The sequence below is a fragment of the Aquila chrysaetos genome, chromosome 6 (assembly GCF_900496995.4).
Source record: "Aquila chrysaetos chrysaetos chromosome 6, bAquChr1.4, whole genome shotgun sequence".
NCBI lineage: Eukaryota > Metazoa > Chordata > Aves > Accipitriformes > Accipitridae > Aquila > Aquila chrysaetos.
The window spans coordinates 28,777,468-28,796,117 of NC_044009.1; the positions used below are offsets into that span (position 1 = coordinate 28,777,468).

The following is an 18,650-nucleotide window of genomic DNA, read 5'->3' on the forward strand; positions in this document are numbered from 1 at the left end:
TCCTCTGGGTATCTTGCTGACAGAACCGTGCAAAGGAGCAGTATCTAATCTTCATACAGCTAAAACTGTTTGTGAAGAAGAAAGATCCTATTAAACTGGCCCTGTCATGTGAGTAGAAATTACACTTAATACTAAGTACCAGTTCTTAAGACAGAATATAGTTGTGTTCTTACCAGCAAATTGATTCAGACTGCCATAAAAGAGTTGTAAGGTTTCATCTTAATTTGCAAGTAAATCTCTATATATTCAGGCTGTGTCATTTTGATGGATACAGAACTGTGCACTGCTACAAGGCCGGCACATGTATTTATTTATTCAGGAAAATATACGGCATGAAAACATTCATTATAAAAGACTTAGTGTGCTCTAACGGCCTGATCCAGCACCACTGAAATCAATGAGAATCTTTCTTTCCATGTTGGTAGCGCAGGAGCATGCCAGCAGTGTGGAGAATGTTCCTCTGGCCTGAAGTGCCTAGCACAAATGTCAAAATCATTAGGAAAATAAAAGGCTGACAAACCGGCAACCCCATAGACATGTGACAAATCTGGAGGCAACTAAAAACACAGCTGTTTTCTAAAGTTCGTGTGTGAACCATATGCTCTTAGAAAGATGGGTTCTTCTGGCTACATGTCTACGCTTATTTGTTGTTTAAAAAAACCAAGGAGTACTAACAGGAGACTTGGTAAAAATGTACCTTAAAAACAGCTGAAAAGGGTTGGTTAGTAATTGACTTGCCTTTAATATTCAGCTTGCAAAACAAATTTGATTTACTTGAATTTTCATAAATTTTACCAGATTTTGCTTTATTCTGCTTTAAAAAGCATCTTCTCAAAAACAGGTGGCAGAAATATTATTTTCTATTTTTTAATGAATGATCAGCCTGCAGTATAAACTGCTTGTTTGGTGTCACTACTGTAATAAGGAACTGCAAACCACATATTTTGGTTGCAACTAGTTTCACATGAGTACTTCGGTCCTGAGAATTTTTCAGTGATAACCCATGAAGTGAATAAGCCAGTGGGATGTGAACCGTATACACCATATACAGAACAAAAATGTTCCTGTGCGCATGCACAGCTGCAAGCCTCTAGCTTTATTGTACTTTCCAGGTACAGTCAGGATAGGATGTGTGACCAAGCACTTCTGCCTTGGGACGTCCCCTCCCTCAGATGCTCACTGCAGGGAACCCATCTCCTTGCCAAGGAGGCCTCCTGCTCCCACTCAGCCATGGGCCTGCTGCCGCAGCATCATCCCAACGTGCCTGCCCAGCTTTTGGGAGCACGCCATTTCCCAGGGCTCCCACCAACCTCTGCTGAAGCTGCCATCGGCGGTGGCTTCCCAGTCTCTCGGCAGAAGAGAAGTCTTCATAAGAAAGCCTGTAAGCAGAGGGTCACCTTGGGGAATGGAAGGTATTACAGAGAATAAATACCCCCTACATTGCGGACTTTCTGACTTGAGCCATCCATCTTCATCTTCTCTCTGTGTTTCTTTTGCCCAGCAAGCATCCAACAAAGACCAACAGCTGTTAGTGTCTGGGGCTGGCTTCCAGACAGGGACCCAGTGCTCACAGGTCCCCTGAGATCCATCTCCCCTGGTGCTACAATTTGTTCTTCACCCCAAAGTCCAACACCCAGCAAAGGGACAGTCACCCAAAATTGTTTTGTGCCACAGATAAATAAAACCACCTTCTCGTAAATCTGGATGTCAGTCCTCTCCACACTGCTGTCATGCTTTCTCAGTCACAGGTGGGAAAGAGTCTAAACTCGACTCCTTTGTCCACTTTGATACTGTTATTTTATCGCTGGGAAAGATGAAATCGTGAGAAGTGAGGATCACTGGTGAATTTTGCACTTGTACGGGGTAATCAGTCATTGTCACTCTTTTTGAACAAGGAATCCTCTTGGTCTTTTGCTGGCAGAGGTCTGTGGTCAAACCCAAGCATCTTTCTGCACTTTAACAGCTCTTGAGGTTTTGCATGTGGTAAGATTGTTGCAAAGTGATTTAATATGGTGCATTTCTTTAACCATGAGATACAGTCAAGCCTGGGAGAGCTGGATGATCTGAAAGTCTGGTCCTAGATGCTGTAGGAGGCTTTATATTATCTTGTCCGTGCCCAGGCACATGCAAGAGGTGCTGGGAGCCAGCGGAGCAGCTGCTGGCCGGTCTCAGGCAGCCCAGAGCCTCTGCAAGAAAAATCTCAGCACCTCTGCAGTTGGAATGGGAAGACGTACTCCTCCTGAGATTTTATTTCTTTTAAAACCTTCCCTCACAGTTACTAACAGATTTTGGACTAAATCAGCCGCATCGGGAAAAGGAATGGGAACGAATGAGGAATAAATACAAGCATAAACAGCATCTTTTTTTGCAGCAATTTTGCGAAGGGTAGGGCAGAAGACAAGGGCACTTTTTTTCAAAAGAGGATCTTGGACTCATACTGGTAGCAGCGACCATCCCTGCCCCTTCCCGTGAGAGGATGTTTTCCCTGTTCTCCTCTGCTCTGCCTTCTCGGGGTTTCTGCCCCTCTTCTGCATGAACGTTGCCTGAGCCTGCGGATGTCTCTTTTTAAATGCAAAAAGAAGAAGGGTCGGGAGCTTGAGGCAGCCCCGCCGTACGCCCACCGCCCCGCGGATCCCGGGGAGCTGGCGGAGCCGCTCTCTGCTCTGCCCAGGGGGAGCGGCAGTCCCCGTTAGCTCCCAGCTGCGCCAGCCGGCTGCCTCGGCCCGGCCCGGCATTGAGCAGCCAGCAGCGTTTCGGGCTGGCACCTTTCCCTGAATCCTCATAAATAAAACTGGAAGTAAGTTGCAATAGAAAAATCAGCGGAGCTACATCGCCGCGGTCCCGCGGGCAAGGACACCTGGGGTGCCCCGCCGGCCGCAGCTTCCAGCCGAGCCCCGACGTCCCCGGCAGACCCCTCCGTGGGGGGCGGCGGGGCCTCATGCGGGGCCGCCCGGGGCACCCGTGGGCGCGGCGGCGGGGGCGGCCAGCGCCTCCCGCTCCCGCTTCTTCTGCTTCATGCGGCGGTTCTGGAACCAGACCTTCACCTGGGCGTCGCGGAGGCGCAGCGAGCGGGCCACCTCGAGGCGGCGGGCCCGCGACAGGTACCGGCTGAAATGAAACTCCTTCTCCAGCTCCGTGAGCTGCCGGGTGCTGAAGCTGGTGCGTGCGGGGCAGGCGGGAGGCTGCCCCCCGCACGGCGCCGCGCCGCCTGCAACGCCGAAAAAACACCGCGCTTCAGCGGGGGCAGGGGAAGGGAGCGGGGCCGGGGCCGGGGCCGGGGCCGGGGCCGGACGGGGGCAGAGGGGAGCCGGGATGGGAGCAGCCCCCGCCCACGCCCTGCCGCCCCACTCACTTCTCCCGGGCGGGCTCCGCTTCGCTCGCATCCACTCGAAGGTGCGCGGCGCCGCCGGGGCCGCCGCCGGGGCCGGGGAGCCGGGCCCGGGGGCGGCCCCGGGGCAGGGCGAGAGGCGCCGCAGCCCCCCGCCGCCCGCGCCGGGGCAGTGGCGGCCGGGCTCCGGCGGCGGCGGCGGCGGGCGGCCGCTCCCGGGGAAAATGGACGTGGCGTAGCCCGGCGGCCCGGCTCCGCGGGACGGCCGGTAGCCGGGGCCCGGCGCCGCGGGGGGGGGCGGCCGCGTACCCCGCGGCCCCCGCGCAGGCAGGCGGCGCGGGGGGCGCGGCGCTGGCCCCGGTGCCCAGCGCCAGGAAGGCGCCGTCCCCCCGCCGGGGGTAGGGGGGCTGCGGGGCCCCGCGGCACAGCCCCGACGGGAAGGCGAGGGGAAAGTACCCCAGGTCCATGGTCCGCGGGGCAGCGCCGCGCCCCGCCGGGGCAATATTGCCCTAATATAGGGCCGGGAGCGGGGCGGCACGTCCCGCCCCGCGGCCAATGGGAGCCCGGCGGGGGGAGCCCGCACCGGGGGTCCCGGGCGCCACCGGCTCCCCTTCCCACGCCCGGCCGCCCGGGGCCGGCGCGGGGCTGCGGGTGGGCAGTCCCCCCGAGCCCTCCCGGGACCCCCCCGGGGCAGACCGCTCGCTCTGGACTCGCCGGAGCCGCCGCGCACCTCGGGGCCGCTTGCCGGGAGTTTGGAGGGTGGGTGAGCCGGCGCTTTCCTGCTACCCGAGCTCCCGTTCCAGGGCAGCTCTGCCCCCTCCCCTTGCCCTGCTGCCGGCCAGGCCCCTGGAGGCTCCCACGGGAGCACACGCAGCCCGGGGGAGCAGCCGGGGGTGCGGCGGGCTGGGCAGGCACCCCCAGGCTCTCCGCCTGTCCCGGGGAGGGGGGTTGCTGCACCTCGCGGCGCTTAATGGTCTCGCTCCATCAGATAAGTGCTCTGCAGCCTCTCAAAAGTGAATCCCCGGGCTCACCTCGTTAATGGGCTTTCATTTTTCCCTTGGCGATTCGGCATTGTTTACTGAGCTGGCAGAGAGCGCAGCAAGTTGCACTGCCCAGCCAAACCCTCCAACTCTCTCTCTTGGTTTTTATTCCCCCGGAATGGCAGTGAACAGGAACAAGCGTGGAGGATGTGAAGCCTGGACTCCAAAAGTGATCGTCTTTCCCTAAATGTCTTCAAAAGTGACTCTTCACCGTTCCGAGCTACACATATGCTTGATTTGGATAATGATGGGTTTCATCCAACTCGTCAGCTGATAACCATGTGTCAACGCAGTTCAGAACAGCAAAAGCACGCGCTGGGCAGAGCACACTTGGACTTTGGTGCCTTGGTACTGGACAGACAAGGAACACAAAGAAGGGCTATATCACGCTGCTTTGAATTAGACCTGTAGCCTTCTAAGTCTTGGGAGGTGGATGTGGACTCAGCTGGGAAATGCAAGGGTGGTACCTTATCAAAAATTATTTTATTTCTAAATAAAAGCATGCAATTGAAAGGCCTTCATCCATCATACAGTGCCTTCCACTCAACAGCCCGAAGAGCACTACAAACTCTTGGCCAAACTGCTGCTCACTGTGGTCAGGAAGAGGCCACAAATTTTGCAAGGACCAGACATGGTGCAAGCCATGCAAGGGCAACCAGGATCCCCAGAGAAGGAAAAATTCCACTGGGTCTTTTGCAGATTTCAGAGGGCTGGGCTGGTGGCAGGGAAGGGACACTGTGGGGAGACACAACCAGACCATTTCACTGACTCAGCCTCAACTTTTTCCCATGGAGACTTGTGCTGGCCAGCTCCAGCTGCCACACTGTTATGCCCAGCTGATGGTCCAGAGCAGGCCTGATTTTCTTTCCTGCAGAGGCCCTGAGAGGACACATCCTTGGGTCAGGCAGACACAAGCATGCAAGGACACGGGAGCACTTCCCTACATATGGCCTCTGACCAGTGACGTGGCCTTCTGTCAGCCCCACTTTTTCCCCAGCTCATCCAGCCCATCTGCTATAAAGCAACTGTTACAGAGCAAAGGCTGGCTATACAGATTACTGCTTTAATCTGCTTGGGACTCAGAGTCTACAGACAGAGCAGTCACTGTAAGCCCAGAGTCCTGAAGTTAGGTGTTCTCCAGACACAGACTTGTTCACTGTTCGGGGCTGTGCTACCCTACTGCACTAATAATGGGGTATCACCTACATTTCCATCTGCAGAGGATTCAGGTGTAGATTAAAATAACAGTTTAAATCAAATATACCTTGTCAGGAAACCTACGTTTTGAGGGAGGGGTTAAATTCTGGATGATACTAACTTGCTCAGCACACCCACGGCAATCAGAGTGGTTTGGAAAATGTCTTCTTCTGACAAAACAGAAGCCCAGGAACACCAGGCTTTCTCTTTAGTAGAGAAAGGCTGTCCACGCAGGAGAGCATCTGTGCTCTTCAGTCTCCCCTGCTGTAAAAACTCCTGCCCACAGTGAAGCGAACAACACTGGCTCCAGAGGAGGGCTGCTGCTTTACTTGAGTCTTCTGTTTGCAGAACGCAACTGGTTTAATTACACCTAAAGCTGTGTTTTACATGCCAGAAGAGCTGTCCGTGCTCATGCCAACATATGATCTCTCCATACACCCAGCTGGATTCTGTTACAAAGTTTCTCATTAGTTACCTGTTTGTTTTTGCAGGACTGTTCAAGGATGAGGAAAGCAGAAATCAGTGGCTAAATGCAGGCAAAGCATCTCTTGTTGCTGCTCTGGCTTTTGAGGGGGATGCAATTTTCTACGCTCCTGAATTTCACAGTGTTCAGACTTAAATTGCTAAGTCCCAGTGATAGGAAGTTGAGCGACTGCAGCTGGTTTTTTGCAAGAGGTCTATTGGGAAAGAGTCCCTGGAAGTCAAAGGAGGAAGAAGAAAAGCGGGTTAAAAAGAAGAGTGGGAGGAACGTGGTGCTGTCAAAGGCAATTTGAGAATGGCTGGGAGGTTTAGGCACGTCTGTGCAAGAAATGCAGTGATGGCACAAGCCAGGGGAGATGCTGGGGCAGAAACATCCATGAGAACAATGGACTAAACCAAGCCCTGTGCCACCACGCTTCTGGAAACATGTGTGCCACTGCAAAGCCTGAGACAGCCACTGTGAAATTAAGACGTGATGTAGGAACAAGTCCAGCCAAAAAGCCCTAAGCCCTGTTGGGTACAGACACTTACCAGCAGTGCCCTGGGGAGGCTGCTTGAGCAGCACGCGTGTTGAAGGCAATGGCAGCCCTGAGCCACAGGGACTGCTTTGAGGTTGGGGCATGTTGCCTTTCCTCTCTGGAGCAAGCCTCCACCCTCTGTGCTTGTCACAATAACTAACACACAGGAGATTCAACAGATCCCTCCCTAGCCCCCAGGAAAATGATGTGGAAGGTCTGGTTCAAGCATGACCTTGTCCTTGCCCCTCTGCTGCCACAACACTGCCAGCCAGGGAGAGCTGATTCTCAGTGGTACATGGGGATGTACATCCATGGTGTGGAGACAGCCAGGGCGTGGGTGGGCATCCCGAAGAGAGGTAAGCAAACACTGGGGATTTAAGCAGTGGCCCTGTTAACACAGGCAAACCATCAGAGGCCCCTGGGAGGAAGGCTATCAGAGAAGAAGGAGGAGAAGCCCTGGAAAATTTATTTTTTAAAGTGTGAATAAAACCAGCGATGTACAGACGCCAGGGCAAAGAAGGGGAATTGTTCTGCCACTCCAGGGGAGCCAGGCTCAGCTCCAGCACAAGCACAGCCCTTCCAGGCAGGCAGGGTAATTTGTGCTCTTCTTGAAGAAGGTGTTGTTCCCCTCTGCTGTCGATATTTCCCTGCCACAAGCTCCCCTTTCCTGTCTGACCCCTGGGGCAGTTTCACCAGGCCTGGGACAGGGACCTCTGCTCTCCCAGCACGTGGGATTAACCACAAAGATCCTCTACATGAACACAGAGAAGAGGAAAGTCTCTCCCTCCTTCTGTAAGGATTTCCCCGGAACAGTGATTCCACACAGGTCCCTGTGCCATGTAATGCCCTGTTTCCTGACCTGTGGCTGTGAATTTGGTAGGAAGGAAAAATTATACGTATTGATAACACAGAGGTATCGAGGTAAGCCATACTGCTGTGTGCAAAACAGGGATGTCAAAGGATTTGCAGCCAAGATTTCTGCCTTGCCTAGCCCTTTTTGCTCCCAAAGGTCCTAAAAGGTGGCCGGGATTCCTTGGAGGAAAGATTGAGACTGCACACCTCACTCAGCATGGAGTTGTCTACCCTCTCCCAAAACTTCTGCTGTTGCAAGAAAAACTCCACATCAGCAAATAAAGAAAAAATTAACCCAAGTGTCCAAATTGTACATTCAGGAGTATTTTTTTACCTGGAAGACCTCCATCCTGCCTAGTACAGATCCCATGCTAATTTTGTTCTGCTTTGTGCTTATGGTCATTGCAGCTGACCCTTTCTGGGGTTCATCCCAGAGCAGTTCAGGGAGCTCCAGGACCCTGGGCTCTGAAGGCAGAGACAAAGGCCCACCTTTTCTCCCAAGCAGTATCTGCAGAGGCCTGAGGATGTGCAGGCACAGACACCTTGCTGTGTCCCCTTTTGTATCTCAGCTTTTGTGACCGAAGGGGTTTGGTCCCATCCTGCCACATTCCTCCATGGCTCTCGGGCTCTGGGACTGGGCTCTGCCTCTGCTGGCTGGGGTTTCTGGTAGAGTCCCAGCTGGCTCAGGCCCAAGCAGAAGTAGGAGGAACCGCTGTCGAGCGAAAAGTGCTCATCATGTGATTGATGACCACTAATAGAGCCAGTCCCCTCCCTCCCCCACCAGCCCCACTCCCAGCGAAGACCACGGCCTACCCACTGCCGCTGCTCACATGGGAATGGAGAGCCGTTGCCCATTCAGGGATTAACCTGCCGCTCAGTCCCTGGAAAGTGGCTGCGGCCAACAGAGCTCTGGTCCAGCCCATCTCACGCCTTTTAAAAGCAGAGGTAGCCGATTCATCAATATACAACATCACGTGGTGCCCAGCCAACCACCGCGGCCCTAATTGCCCCGGCAGCACCAGCCCCTTTGTGCTGCCCGTCTGGCTCCAGCTTTTGTTCCCAGGCAGGTCTGCGGCGGTGGTGCTGGACGCCTGGGCCTCTCTGCCATGCAGCACGCTGCAACTTCGCTGGGCTGCCATTGTGTGCGGCCGCTGGGCACACGCGGCAGACTGGCACATAGAAGGACGGCGTTGCGACCTGCAGCTCCTTCCCTCCCTCACCAGCCGACGGCTCTCAGCGAGGCACCCTCCCAGCGGTAGCTCAGCAGCCCCATCCCTTTTACACTCTTTTTTCCCTAGCCAAGTAGTCCCTTCGGTGCCTGGACATCCCTGCAGGCTGTTTCATAGGGCTTCCCATGGAGCTGGAGGTGTGCAGAGACCCCAGTGGTGGATCCTGCCTTCAGACTTCTTGCCATGGGGTTCCAGTGACCCAGCTGGTCCCCAGGAAAGTCAAGGGTCTTCTGGTTGGTGCTGGTGGGCTCCCTCTTAGCCAGCCTCCCCCCTGCCTGTCCTTGCCTCCTGGGTGTGAAGCCAGCTGCCTCCTCTTAACTGCTGCACAAGGTTGCCTGCAGCCCCGGGTGACCCAGGCATGATTCTATGGTGGCAGCCAGGTGGGGTGCCCTGGAGACCCTCCCCGGCCTGCCCAGGGACCAGGGCTGGGAGTCTGCAGTGCTCTGTGCAGGCAGCATTTGCTAATGGCACAGGAGGCATTTGGCTTTGTTTTCCCAGCCCCACACAAGTGACACCTGCAAGATAGTGGCCTCCCTGGGAGCCCCTGGCCATGCCTGCCTAGGTCCCCCTGCCCCAGTGCTGCTCACCAGGCCCTAGACAGTGGGTCATGGATGGGCCCCCCCTCAAAAGAAACAGGGTGCAAAGGGGCAGCTCAGCCCTGCACTGACTGCACGGAGCTAACACAAACAAATCCTCATCTCCTTTTTGCAGCAGGGAAACTGCTGTGGCCCCATGAAATGGTATGTTACTGTAAGGGCCAAACCAATAAGTGGAGACCCAAAACCCACTGATCTGAACCCAAGAACCTGCACGGCCTCACTGAAGCTCGGTGCACCCCTGATAGCTCTCAGCAGGTGCTGTCGGCAGCTCCCTATCCAAACACTACCGCAGCGCTGCCAGCATTGAGAGGCCCTGGCTCAGTGACCCTGTTATGGGTCTGGAATGGATGGAGGGAGCAGGGAAGGGGGGGAAGGGGTGCTATGGCTTCTATTTGCAAAGAAAGGCAAGGCTGGGATCAGCCCCAGGCCTGGCCTTGGCTGACGATTTTTGTTCTAAATAGGTGACCGGAGTTCAGCACATCAGATGCTGTTGCAAAGGAGGTGAGTTCCTATTGAGTGTGAAAGGGAGTTGTTTATAATTTATGGGTTTTAAATGATGGGCCAAGAAAAAGTCTGGCTTGTGCCAAAGTGTGTCTCTCCTCTAGATTGCTGATGCTTGTACAAACATTGTAAAAATGCCAGCGATCTCGCTAAAGTAACATTACTTCTATAATTAGGTTATCATCACGGACTTCTATTGCATTACAAACGAGACACCTCTGCCCGAGTCACGGAGAAGAAAGTGAATTTATTTACAAGAAGATTCCCCCTCGCACATGCTCCTCCGCCTCCCCCACTGGAAACTGAAAACCCCATCTTTCTGCAATATGAAAATAATTCAGAGCAGTGTGCCTCAGTAACACCATGTTTGTGGTCAAGGCTCCTCTGAAATCCCCTTCTGCCTCAGATCTGGGGAAGGGCTATCTATAAACGGCCTTTGCTTTCTTAACAGATTTAATGAAGGACTAATAGTGTAAGTCAGAGGAGACACTGTTTGAAGAACAACCTACAGAGCACGAAGGTGGGAAACGCTTGGGAAAACCACATTGGGTTACACCAGGGACGGCCCTGCGGAAATGGTGGTGCCTTGCCATTTCGCAGGTAGAAGCAGGTGATGCGAAATATGTCGTGTTTTCAAGAACACACAAAAAAACCTACATGGATGATTTCAGTCGTGGGTACATTGATCACAGAAAGTTCTGGAGATACAAACATATATATATATATGGAATATTACAGAAGTATAATTCACGAGTGGTGTTTAGCCTTACTTTTTGCATTGTTTGTATGTTTTGTTTACTCCTGGCTGCAGCTTCTAAGAAACAATTTGTGTGAAAACTTCCAAAGAAAACAATTTTAGGGCTCAAAATGGTTAAAATATGTCTCCAAACAAAGTAGTTTATTCTGTTCTGCTTTGTTTACAGATCTACAACACATATATCCAAATTTGCTCGGGTGAAAGTGAAATTTAACAAAAGATACACTTCTCAACGTAGCACGACATTGTTAAAATTGCACAGAGGGGAAAATAAAACCCTAAGTAATATTTTGAATCGTTACTGTCCAGCCAAACATAAATACCAGAAGGCGAGGAAGAAAGCAGGGAGGAGAAAGAAACGAAGAAGAAAAGAAAGAAAGAAAACTTGTCTGTGTTGACCAGAATTGGAGGAGTTAAAATATTTCTCACAATAGGAATGCCAGGTCCTGTCATTAGAGGATGGAGTAGGAGCTGCAGTGTTTGTCAAAGTGGGAAGTGGCTCGTCAGATGGTTTGATGGGGAATACAGAAGTTCGGATTAATCTTTAACTCGACACTTTTAGAAAGAGATAAGAATAGTCTTCTCGGAGCGAGATGTACCGTCAGGAAGAGACTTTAATGACAAAGTTTACAAAAGAAGTATCTCTGTAAATCCAGCGAGGGATTCAACACAGCTGGGTAACTAGAGAGGAGGAAACACGAGGGTTCAGAGCATCGTTCCTTTTTTTTTTTTCCTTTTTTCCTCCTTTCTTTTTTCCCTCCTTTTTTTAATTTTTTTTTTTTTTTTTTTTTAATTCTTCCCCGTGTTAGCTGTCCCGTTCGTGCCAGAGAGAGGCGGCAGTGCCCCGGGGACGGGACCGTCCTCGCCGGGCAGCGGGGGAGCGCGGCGGCACCTCCCGGCCGCTGCCCGCACCCCGCCTCGGCGGCTCCCCTTCGGCTGTGTGTATCTGATTGTCAATTTTCTTTCAAAGTTTATGTTTATGAAAAACAAGAGGAAAAGCTCGGGCTTCCAAAGATGTCTAAAAAATTGATTTATGGTTAGTATAAGGACAACAGTATAAATAACAAAGGAGGCGGCAGCTGCTGCGCAGATTGCTATGGAGACCCTAATGAAATTAGCACTATCAGAGGGTTTCTAATTTTTTTGCGTTCTAAGCTTCTAATTTCTTTCCTATTTCAGATAGCCAGAGCCTAATTAAAAAAAAAAAAGAAGAAGAAGAAGAAAGAAAATAAAATAGCCCACCGAAATAATAATATGTGCGATAGATACCCAGTCAATAAATAAACGTTAACCTCACCGAGGTTTTCGTATGCAGGATTTGTTCCAAAACAAGATGGCCAAGCGCCCCACTTTGTAGATCGCCTCCTCAAAGCGGCTGTGCTTCCAACCAAAGGTGGCTTCACCGGGCCGAGCCAGCTGCCGGCCAAGCCACCGAGGCGCTCGAGTGGGGCCAGCCGGTTAGAAATAAATACTTTAAAAATACTTTCGATATTATTTTTTTTTAAGTGTAACGGCTCTTTGTGCGATGCCACAGTTTGTTTTACTCTATTAATGACTCACGACTTGCCGTCTTAATTAATCCTTACATAAACTACAAACACCAGCCACTGTTACAACTGTTCAAGACTACTCTCTCAACTAGCTCAGACCGAATATACTAAATAGGTGAAATGTAAGTCACCACGGACCTGAATCGCTCTCCCGAAGTATTGGTGAAGAAACTCTACAAATACCCACATAAATACATTAAGACGAGGATAAATAATCAGTGATACAAAAATGTCTCGCTTAAAATAATAAATACATATCGTTTAGTCCGATGCGACCCTTACGTTACGGCGGAATTCATAAATTAACTTCTCTGAAATAAGCCTGCGCGCGGGCGAGCTCCCACCGCTGGCGACTGGTCTAAAACACCTCAGCGTGACGCGCCGCTAAACACTACGGCACCTCTAAGACTTACCTTCAAGTACATCATTACCGGCTTACCAGTCCCTCGGCTTGCAGTATATTGCACTGTCACGCTTACAACAGCCCTAAGAGAAAGGCTCCTGCTCACGGACCTACTCGGGGCTGCGGGAGGGAGAAGGGAGCTGCTAGGGGAGGCGCAGCCGCTAATACTGTTGGCACTCGAGAGCTTTAAAGTAACACTGTCCCGTCCGAAAAGTGAGGTAATGGAGAGGGGAGCGGGCCCCGCCGGCCGCCGCCCCGCTACAGATGCGTGAGCTTGGGCGCCTCCGGCATCCGTCCCTGAGAGGTGTGGTGGGAGGAGAGGTCCGTGTAGGTGGGGTGGGGGTCGCAAGGTCCGTGGTGGTGGCCGCCGGGGATCTGGGCGGCGCAGCTGTAGTCCACGCTGGCGGAGGAGGGGTGTTGCAGGTGCCCCAGGTTGAACATGGGGCCGGAGGCCGGCATCGAGTCCACGAAGTTGCCCCCCACGTACACGGGGCTGCCCTGCAGGCTGGGGTTGGCGAAGCCGCCGCCGCCGCCGCTCTGCATGGGGTGGGGGTCGTACTCCGCGCCCGCGTAGCGCTTCTGCTGCGGCAGGCAGCTGCTCAGCGGCGCCGTGTAGGCGGCCAGCCCGTACATGCTCTGCTGGGATTTGGCGAAGGAGGTGGGCGAGGGCGCGTCGTAGCTGAGGCTGTTGACGCTGGGGAGCTGGCTGGAGTAGCCGACGTGGTTCGGGCCGCTCAGGGGGGGGCTGCGGTCCGGGGACTGTCCGACGGGGGAGTGCATGATGCCTTTGGCTTTCTGGTCCTTTTTGTACTTCATCCGGCGGTTCTGGAACCAGATCTTGATCTGCCGCTCGGTCAGGTTGAGCAGGTTGGCCATCTCCACCCGGCGCGGCCGGCACAGGTAGCGGTTGAAGTGAAACTCCTTCTCCAGCTCCACCAGCTGCGCGCTGGTGTAGGCTGTGCGCACCCGCTTGGAGGCCGGCCCGGGGGGGCTCTTGTCCTCGCAGCTCTCTCCTGCGGGGAGAAGAGCCACAAAGAGCCGTTGGTCCCCCCCGAAAGCCCCCCCCCCCGGGCTCCCCCGGAGCCCCGCCGCCCCCTCTCGCTCTGCCGCCGCCCGGGAAGGGGGCGCAGGGGGGGCCCGGGGGCGGCCTCCCCCCCCCCTCCCTGCCCCTCCCACCCCCCACAGGGACCACCCCCCTCTCTTCTTCCTCCCCCTTTTCCCCCCATCGCCTCCCTCCCTCCCATTCTCTTCCGGATTTACCCCCCTCTTTCTCGCCTTCCTCCTCTTTTCTGCAGGTTTTTATCTGTTCCTGCCTCCCCACCTTCCCCACTGCGGCGCCGCACCGGACCCCGAGCGAGGGGCGGGGGCGACGGCAGCTGGAGGAGAAGGGGACGAGGCGCAGGGCAGGGGGGGGCTCAGCCCGAGGGGTTCAGCCCGAGGCGCTCGGCCCGGCTCCCCGGGCGGGCTACGGGCCGGGGCGGGGGTGTCGGGCTACCTGAGGGGGCGCAGGTGCTTTTCTGCTTGGAGTTCTGCCGGGACTCCTTCATCCAGGGGAATATCTGCTTGCTGAGGGTGGCGGTGGCCGAGCCCGAGGAGTTGGGGCCCCCCTTGGCTTTTTTCGGCGGGGGCGCGCTGGGAGGCGGGTTGGGCGGGGAGGAGGGCGGCAGCGCCGGGGGCTGCTGTTCGCCGATGCCCGGGGGCTGGCTGCCCCCGGGGCCGCCCCCGGCCGTCCGCATGCAGCTGCCGCTCAGCTCGCTGCCCTTGTGGGCCGGGGCGCGGCCGGGCGCCGAGCCCTGGACGGAACAGGCGGAGCCGGGGTACTCGCCGTCCAGGCCGGCCTGGCCGTAGGGCTGGTGGGCCGCGCCGTAGGGGTAGGCGTCGGCCTTGCTGTAGGTGTAGCCCCCGAAGAGCCCCGCGTTGTCGTAGTAGGCGGCTTTCTGCATCCTCCGCTCTGCGATCGCCGAGGCCCGCGGCCCCCGCTCAAATAACATTGACCGCCGCCCCGCGCCTCACGTCGTCGGCCCGGGCCACTCGCAGCCACCTGGGGAGGGGGACAGCGGGGACACAAAAGAGACCTTCAGTGGGGGGCGCCGGCTGGGAGCGGCCGGGCCGGGCCCGGCACGCCCCGCACCCCTGCACCCCCAGCCTCGGCTGGGCCGGTGGGCCCGGGGGCGGTGGGGCGGGAGCGGGGGGCAGCGGGGAGAGACTGGGAGACATCAAGGAAGGAGCAGAGACACCAGAGAAGGACCAGGGGACACGAGGGAAGGACCAAGGGACACCAGAGAAGGAGCAGAGGTTACCAAGGAAGGAGCAGGGGCCACCAGAGAAGGACAAGGCGACACAGGGAAGGACCAGGGTCGCCAAGGAGGGAGCAAGAGCCGCCAGGGAAGGAGCAGGGTCACTAGGCAGGAGCCAGGACAAACCGGGGCACACGAGGGAGAGAGCGGGGCCCGCTAAGGAAGGACCAGGGGACAGAGGGGAAGGAGCCGCCCGAGAGCGATGGTGCTGGGGGGAACGGGGACACATTGGCGGGACTTCCCAGCGGCCACCTTCTGAGGCATTTTGGGGGACGTGTTCTCGCTTTGTTCTGTCTTTGGACCGTTCCCGCGCGAGTGTCGCTGGATCGGCCCCCGCGGCTGCAGGCCGGGGCTCTCGGTGAGCAAGGCGAGGCCGCGCCGGGCGCTGTCCCCGGGGACCCGCCGGCCCACTTCGGCCCAGAGCCCCCCCGGGGCCCCCCGCCCGCCCGCCCGGCACGCGTGCGCACGGCAGCGCACGGCTGACATGATGGATTGAGCCCGGGCTGCGGCCGGGCAGAGGCAGAAAAATCCCGTCCCCTTTGTAAACCCGGCCTCCTTCTTCCCCCGGATTCCTCCGGAGTTAAAGTGTAACCGGCGCCATTCACTCCCTTCACTTTGCACTATAAAGGAACTCGCAGGTCAGCTCCCCTATTTTAATTCTGTGATGAATTAAATTCCCGGCCCCAACGCTTCTCCTCCCTTTTATTTGTCCCCCGTAGAAAGAACCTGAGCCACTGGAGATGATTTTTAGGGGGTTCTCGTCCTTTTCCAGCCTGCCAACTCACGGCGCTCAGCTCCCCGCCCTCCCGGCCGCCCGATCAGGCTGCTCAGACCGAAAACGCACGGGCGGCCCGGAGTGCCCTTAGGGCAGACGCCGTGGGGCAGGGTGCTGTTCCCTTTCCCCTTCTTGCTCCCGGAATTTCTCTGCGCTTGTTGCAAGATAGAAAGTGTTCTGCAATTTTGTTGCGGCTTGTTAATATTCCCTGTTCTTATTTTTCTTGTCGGATAGGGGGTTTCTCCTACATTTTTAGTAATTTTCTAAGTTAGCACATACTTCACCTGACAATGTAAGTCTGTAACTCAACGTATCTTAAGAGTTCATTGTATTTCTTCAGGGTTTAAGCCTATTAACATACCAGAGAAGAGTAGCCAGAAATTTTTGAACAGTGTCCGATTATTACCATTCTCCAGCCTATACTTAAGCAATACTACCGGAGTACTGCTCTTTCTCCTGCAGCAAGTGGTACCACCAAGTACCGCTGATTTGTTCTCTAAAATTCACCGGGACGCACGTCTGTATAACTCAGAATAACCTCAGCGAGCTGCCATCCCCGGCCGCTCTCGGCGGTTTATCCCCTGTCACAAACCGCCGGGGTCCTTTTCTTCCCTGAACAAAAGCTTGGGATGATCTGCGAAGCTGATGGAAATGGGAAAAGAGCTATTTTCCTCTCCTGGAAAATTTTAGTTTAAAAATGCCAGTGGAAATGGACGGTGGCGATTCAGATGAGTTTTAATACGCTGTGATAATCTTGACGAGTCTTGAAAGTATTTTTGTGCAAAATAACTCTGTCGCTCATTTTTCCACTTCTATCATCTACATTTTCGGGAGCGGTCTGGACTGAGGACTTTTGTTAGCACAACACCGCCTTGAGCGTAGGCTTTTATGTGCCTTGTAAAATATAGTTCCCAAAAGAATACGCAGAATCTTAAGAAAGAATATTGCTGTTAAGCTGTTAAAAGCCTTATTTCTTTTCTGAAATACCAACTGCTTGTGAACTCTGCTTGAACCTAAAAAGAAGGCTATGGGCCATAAATCACATGGACAATGCTCAACTGTTTGGTGGCTCATCTTTAGATCTTAAAAAGAGAGAGAGGCAGAGAAAGAGGGAGAGGGAGAGCTTTCCAGGGTTTGATTTTCCACGAGTGCAAGGCCCGGGGTGATGTTTTTATAGGTAACACCAAAGCAGGGGCTCAACACTTGGTGGTTTGGCCAGAAACAGCCTCCGGGGGGAAAAAAAAAAAAAAAGTGACATCCAAATGGCGAGACCGAGCCGTGGGAGGTGGGCTTGGAGGCACGGAGGGTAGGAAACCGCAAAGTATCCATGTCTGTGTTTCAGATTTCCCTTCCTCCTCTCCAGAAAGGTTAACCTCATCTGAACTGTTAGGCGCTGCACACCATAATGGGGCTTTTTGTCCCGCCACTCGTTCTAGCGCTTTTCGAGGTTACCGACCCTCTCACGGCCGTATCTGGGGAGCAGCCGGGAGCCCACACGTCCGCCCGCGCGTGTGCGCGGAGCGCGGCTGGCCCACGCCGGCACCGGCCCTGCACTGCCAGTCGCTTTCCTCCCGCCACTTTCATATTAAGCAGTTCTCTACTAAAACTTCCACTACACTTAATTCTGCTTAGGATCAATATCTAATATGATACCGAATAAATAAGAGGCGGTGAGAGCGGCCAGCGGAGCGGTTATTAAAGCAGCCGGAGCTCTCAGGGCGCATATCAATGCACCTGTCATTGCGGTTTGTAACAAAATTTATGACTGCTAGCGCCGTGGCAGTAAACGCTCCGGCCAGGAATGAAAAGGAAAACTCTTCCCAAGCCCCGGCACTTTCAGAAGTGCAAAGCAGCCGGCGCGTAGGAGGGACCCCGGCAAAAGAATTCCCTGCTCGGCACGTTTCCCGGCCGCCGGCCCGGGGCAGCCCCGTATATAAGGAAAGCGCTGGAGCTGCCACTGGAGCCGGCCGCCGCGCCAGGCCGCCGGCGGGGGAGCCGGGCGATGGGGACCCTCTGCCCCGGGCGGGCCGCCGGGCACCCACCGCTGGGGCTGTGCCTGAGCCGGGCGGGGGGGTGTCGCCTTTGAGGGGGGGCTGACAGCACCGGGGATGGCGGAGGGGCCCCGCGGACAGAGGAGCGGCGGGGGGGGGGGGCTGGCTCCTGCACGGAGCGGGGGCCGACGTGGGGTCCCTCTTAAACCGGAGCCCACCCCCGCCCCGCTGAGCCACCCGCTGCCCCCAGCTGGGTCCAGGGCTTGGCTGCTCCCCAGCCCGGCTCGGCTCCCTCTGACCACGGGCAGCCGTCAGCGGGACTTTCCGCGGGCTCTTGCCGGTTCGGCGGTGAGGGCCGCGGCAGGGCCCGAGCGTCTGGGGGCGCCGGGCGGAGCCGAGCCGCGCTCCCCGCTCCCTGCTCGGCGGGCCGGCGGCCGGGCCGGGCTTCGCTCCCTGCGAAGGAGGGCCTGTCGCGCCGGGGGAAGCGAGAGGTGGATGGGAAAGGAAATTCAGAGAACTCACCACACTTATGTTTTTTCTTGATTTTTGACTTTAACTGTGTGGGTAGGATCTTCAGGTTCCTTTGGATAATCCCTGGGCACGGACCTGCAACAGAAGTGAGAACTCTCAGCGGAAACTGCTTTGTTTTGGACTTTCTTCCTCAGGACTTTGTTAATAAATGCACCTCGTCCGCAGCCCCTCACCGTGTCTCTCCGTCCGCGTCAGATCTTTTACCAGACAAAGGGCAGATGTTTCTCTTCATTTATTAATAGCGCTTTGAGAGAGGCGGGGAGCAAACAAACGAGCAAAATACCCCGGCTGCGGGTCGGACCCGGGCAGGGCGGCCTGCGGCAGCCGCTCCGCCGGGCCCCGCGCACCGGCCGCGGCCGCGGAGCCGCCCCTGCCTCTCCGAGGGCCCAGCCCGGGCAGGGGCACGGAGGGGAGAGGAGAGGCAGCGCACGGGGCGGGGGGGACGGGAGAGCCATTCGAGGGGAGCTGCCGTCACCCCCGTCGGACACAACCCCCGCACCCGCGGCCCGCGGAGCGCTCCGCGGAAAGGCAGCTAGCGCGGGTCTCTCCTTTCCTCCCCCCAGCCCCCGGCTAAGACAGAGAGAAAGATGAGCGAAGAAACC

At 55.7% G+C, this 18,650-nt stretch overlaps 2 protein-coding genes across 7 annotated transcripts in view; both read right to left on the bottom strand.

The window, feature by feature from the left end:
• Nucleotides 1-722: 722 nt before the first annotated feature.
• Nucleotides 723-4,400, bottom strand: HOXD1 (homeobox D1). Its single transcript, XM_030019154.2, has 3 exons — nucleotides 4,360-4,400; nucleotides 3,353-4,068; nucleotides 723-3,208 (listed from the first exon to the last, which is right to left on the bottom strand). Exons 1-3 carry the CDS (start codon nucleotides 4,398-4,400, stop codon nucleotides 2,937-2,939), a joined length of 1,029 nt encoding a protein of 342 aa, XP_029875014.1. The 3' UTR covers nucleotides 723-2,936.
• Nucleotides 4,401-10,623: 6,223 nt separating this feature from the next.
• Nucleotides 10,624-18,650, bottom strand: part of HOXD3 (homeobox D3) — a 31,323-nt gene continuing 23,296 nt past the window's right edge. For all 6 annotated transcript variants that reach the window (XM_030019130.2, XM_030019131.2, XM_030019127.1 and 3 more), the window contains exons 2-4: nucleotides 18,040-18,123; nucleotides 13,950-14,495; nucleotides 10,624-13,467 (exon numbers count right to left, since the gene is read on the bottom strand). In XM_030019130.2, coding sequence (XP_029874990.1) covers nucleotides 12,713-13,467; nucleotides 13,950-14,445 — 1,251 coding nt within the window. In that variant the 5' untranslated portion in view covers nucleotides 14,446-14,495; nucleotides 18,040-18,123 and the 3' untranslated portion in view covers nucleotides 10,624-12,712. The remainder of the gene's footprint in view (nucleotides 13,468-13,949; nucleotides 14,496-18,039; nucleotides 18,124-18,650) is intronic.

Bases quoted from the DNA above. Each gene is read 5' to 3' on its own strand.
- HOXD1 (XM_030019154.2), bottom strand. From the start codon at position 4,400: ATGCCGAATCGCCAAGGGAAAAATGAAAGCCCATTAACGAG. The intron at 4,069-4,359 runs GTGAGCCCGGGG...ACTCCCGGCAAG, and splicing joins AATGAAAGCCCATTAACGAG to CGGCCCCGAGGTGCGCGGCG. The intron at 3,209-3,352 runs GTGAGTGGGGCG...TCGGCGTTGCAG, and splicing joins GCGGAGCCCGCCCGGGAGAA to GCGGCGCGGCGCCGTGCGGG.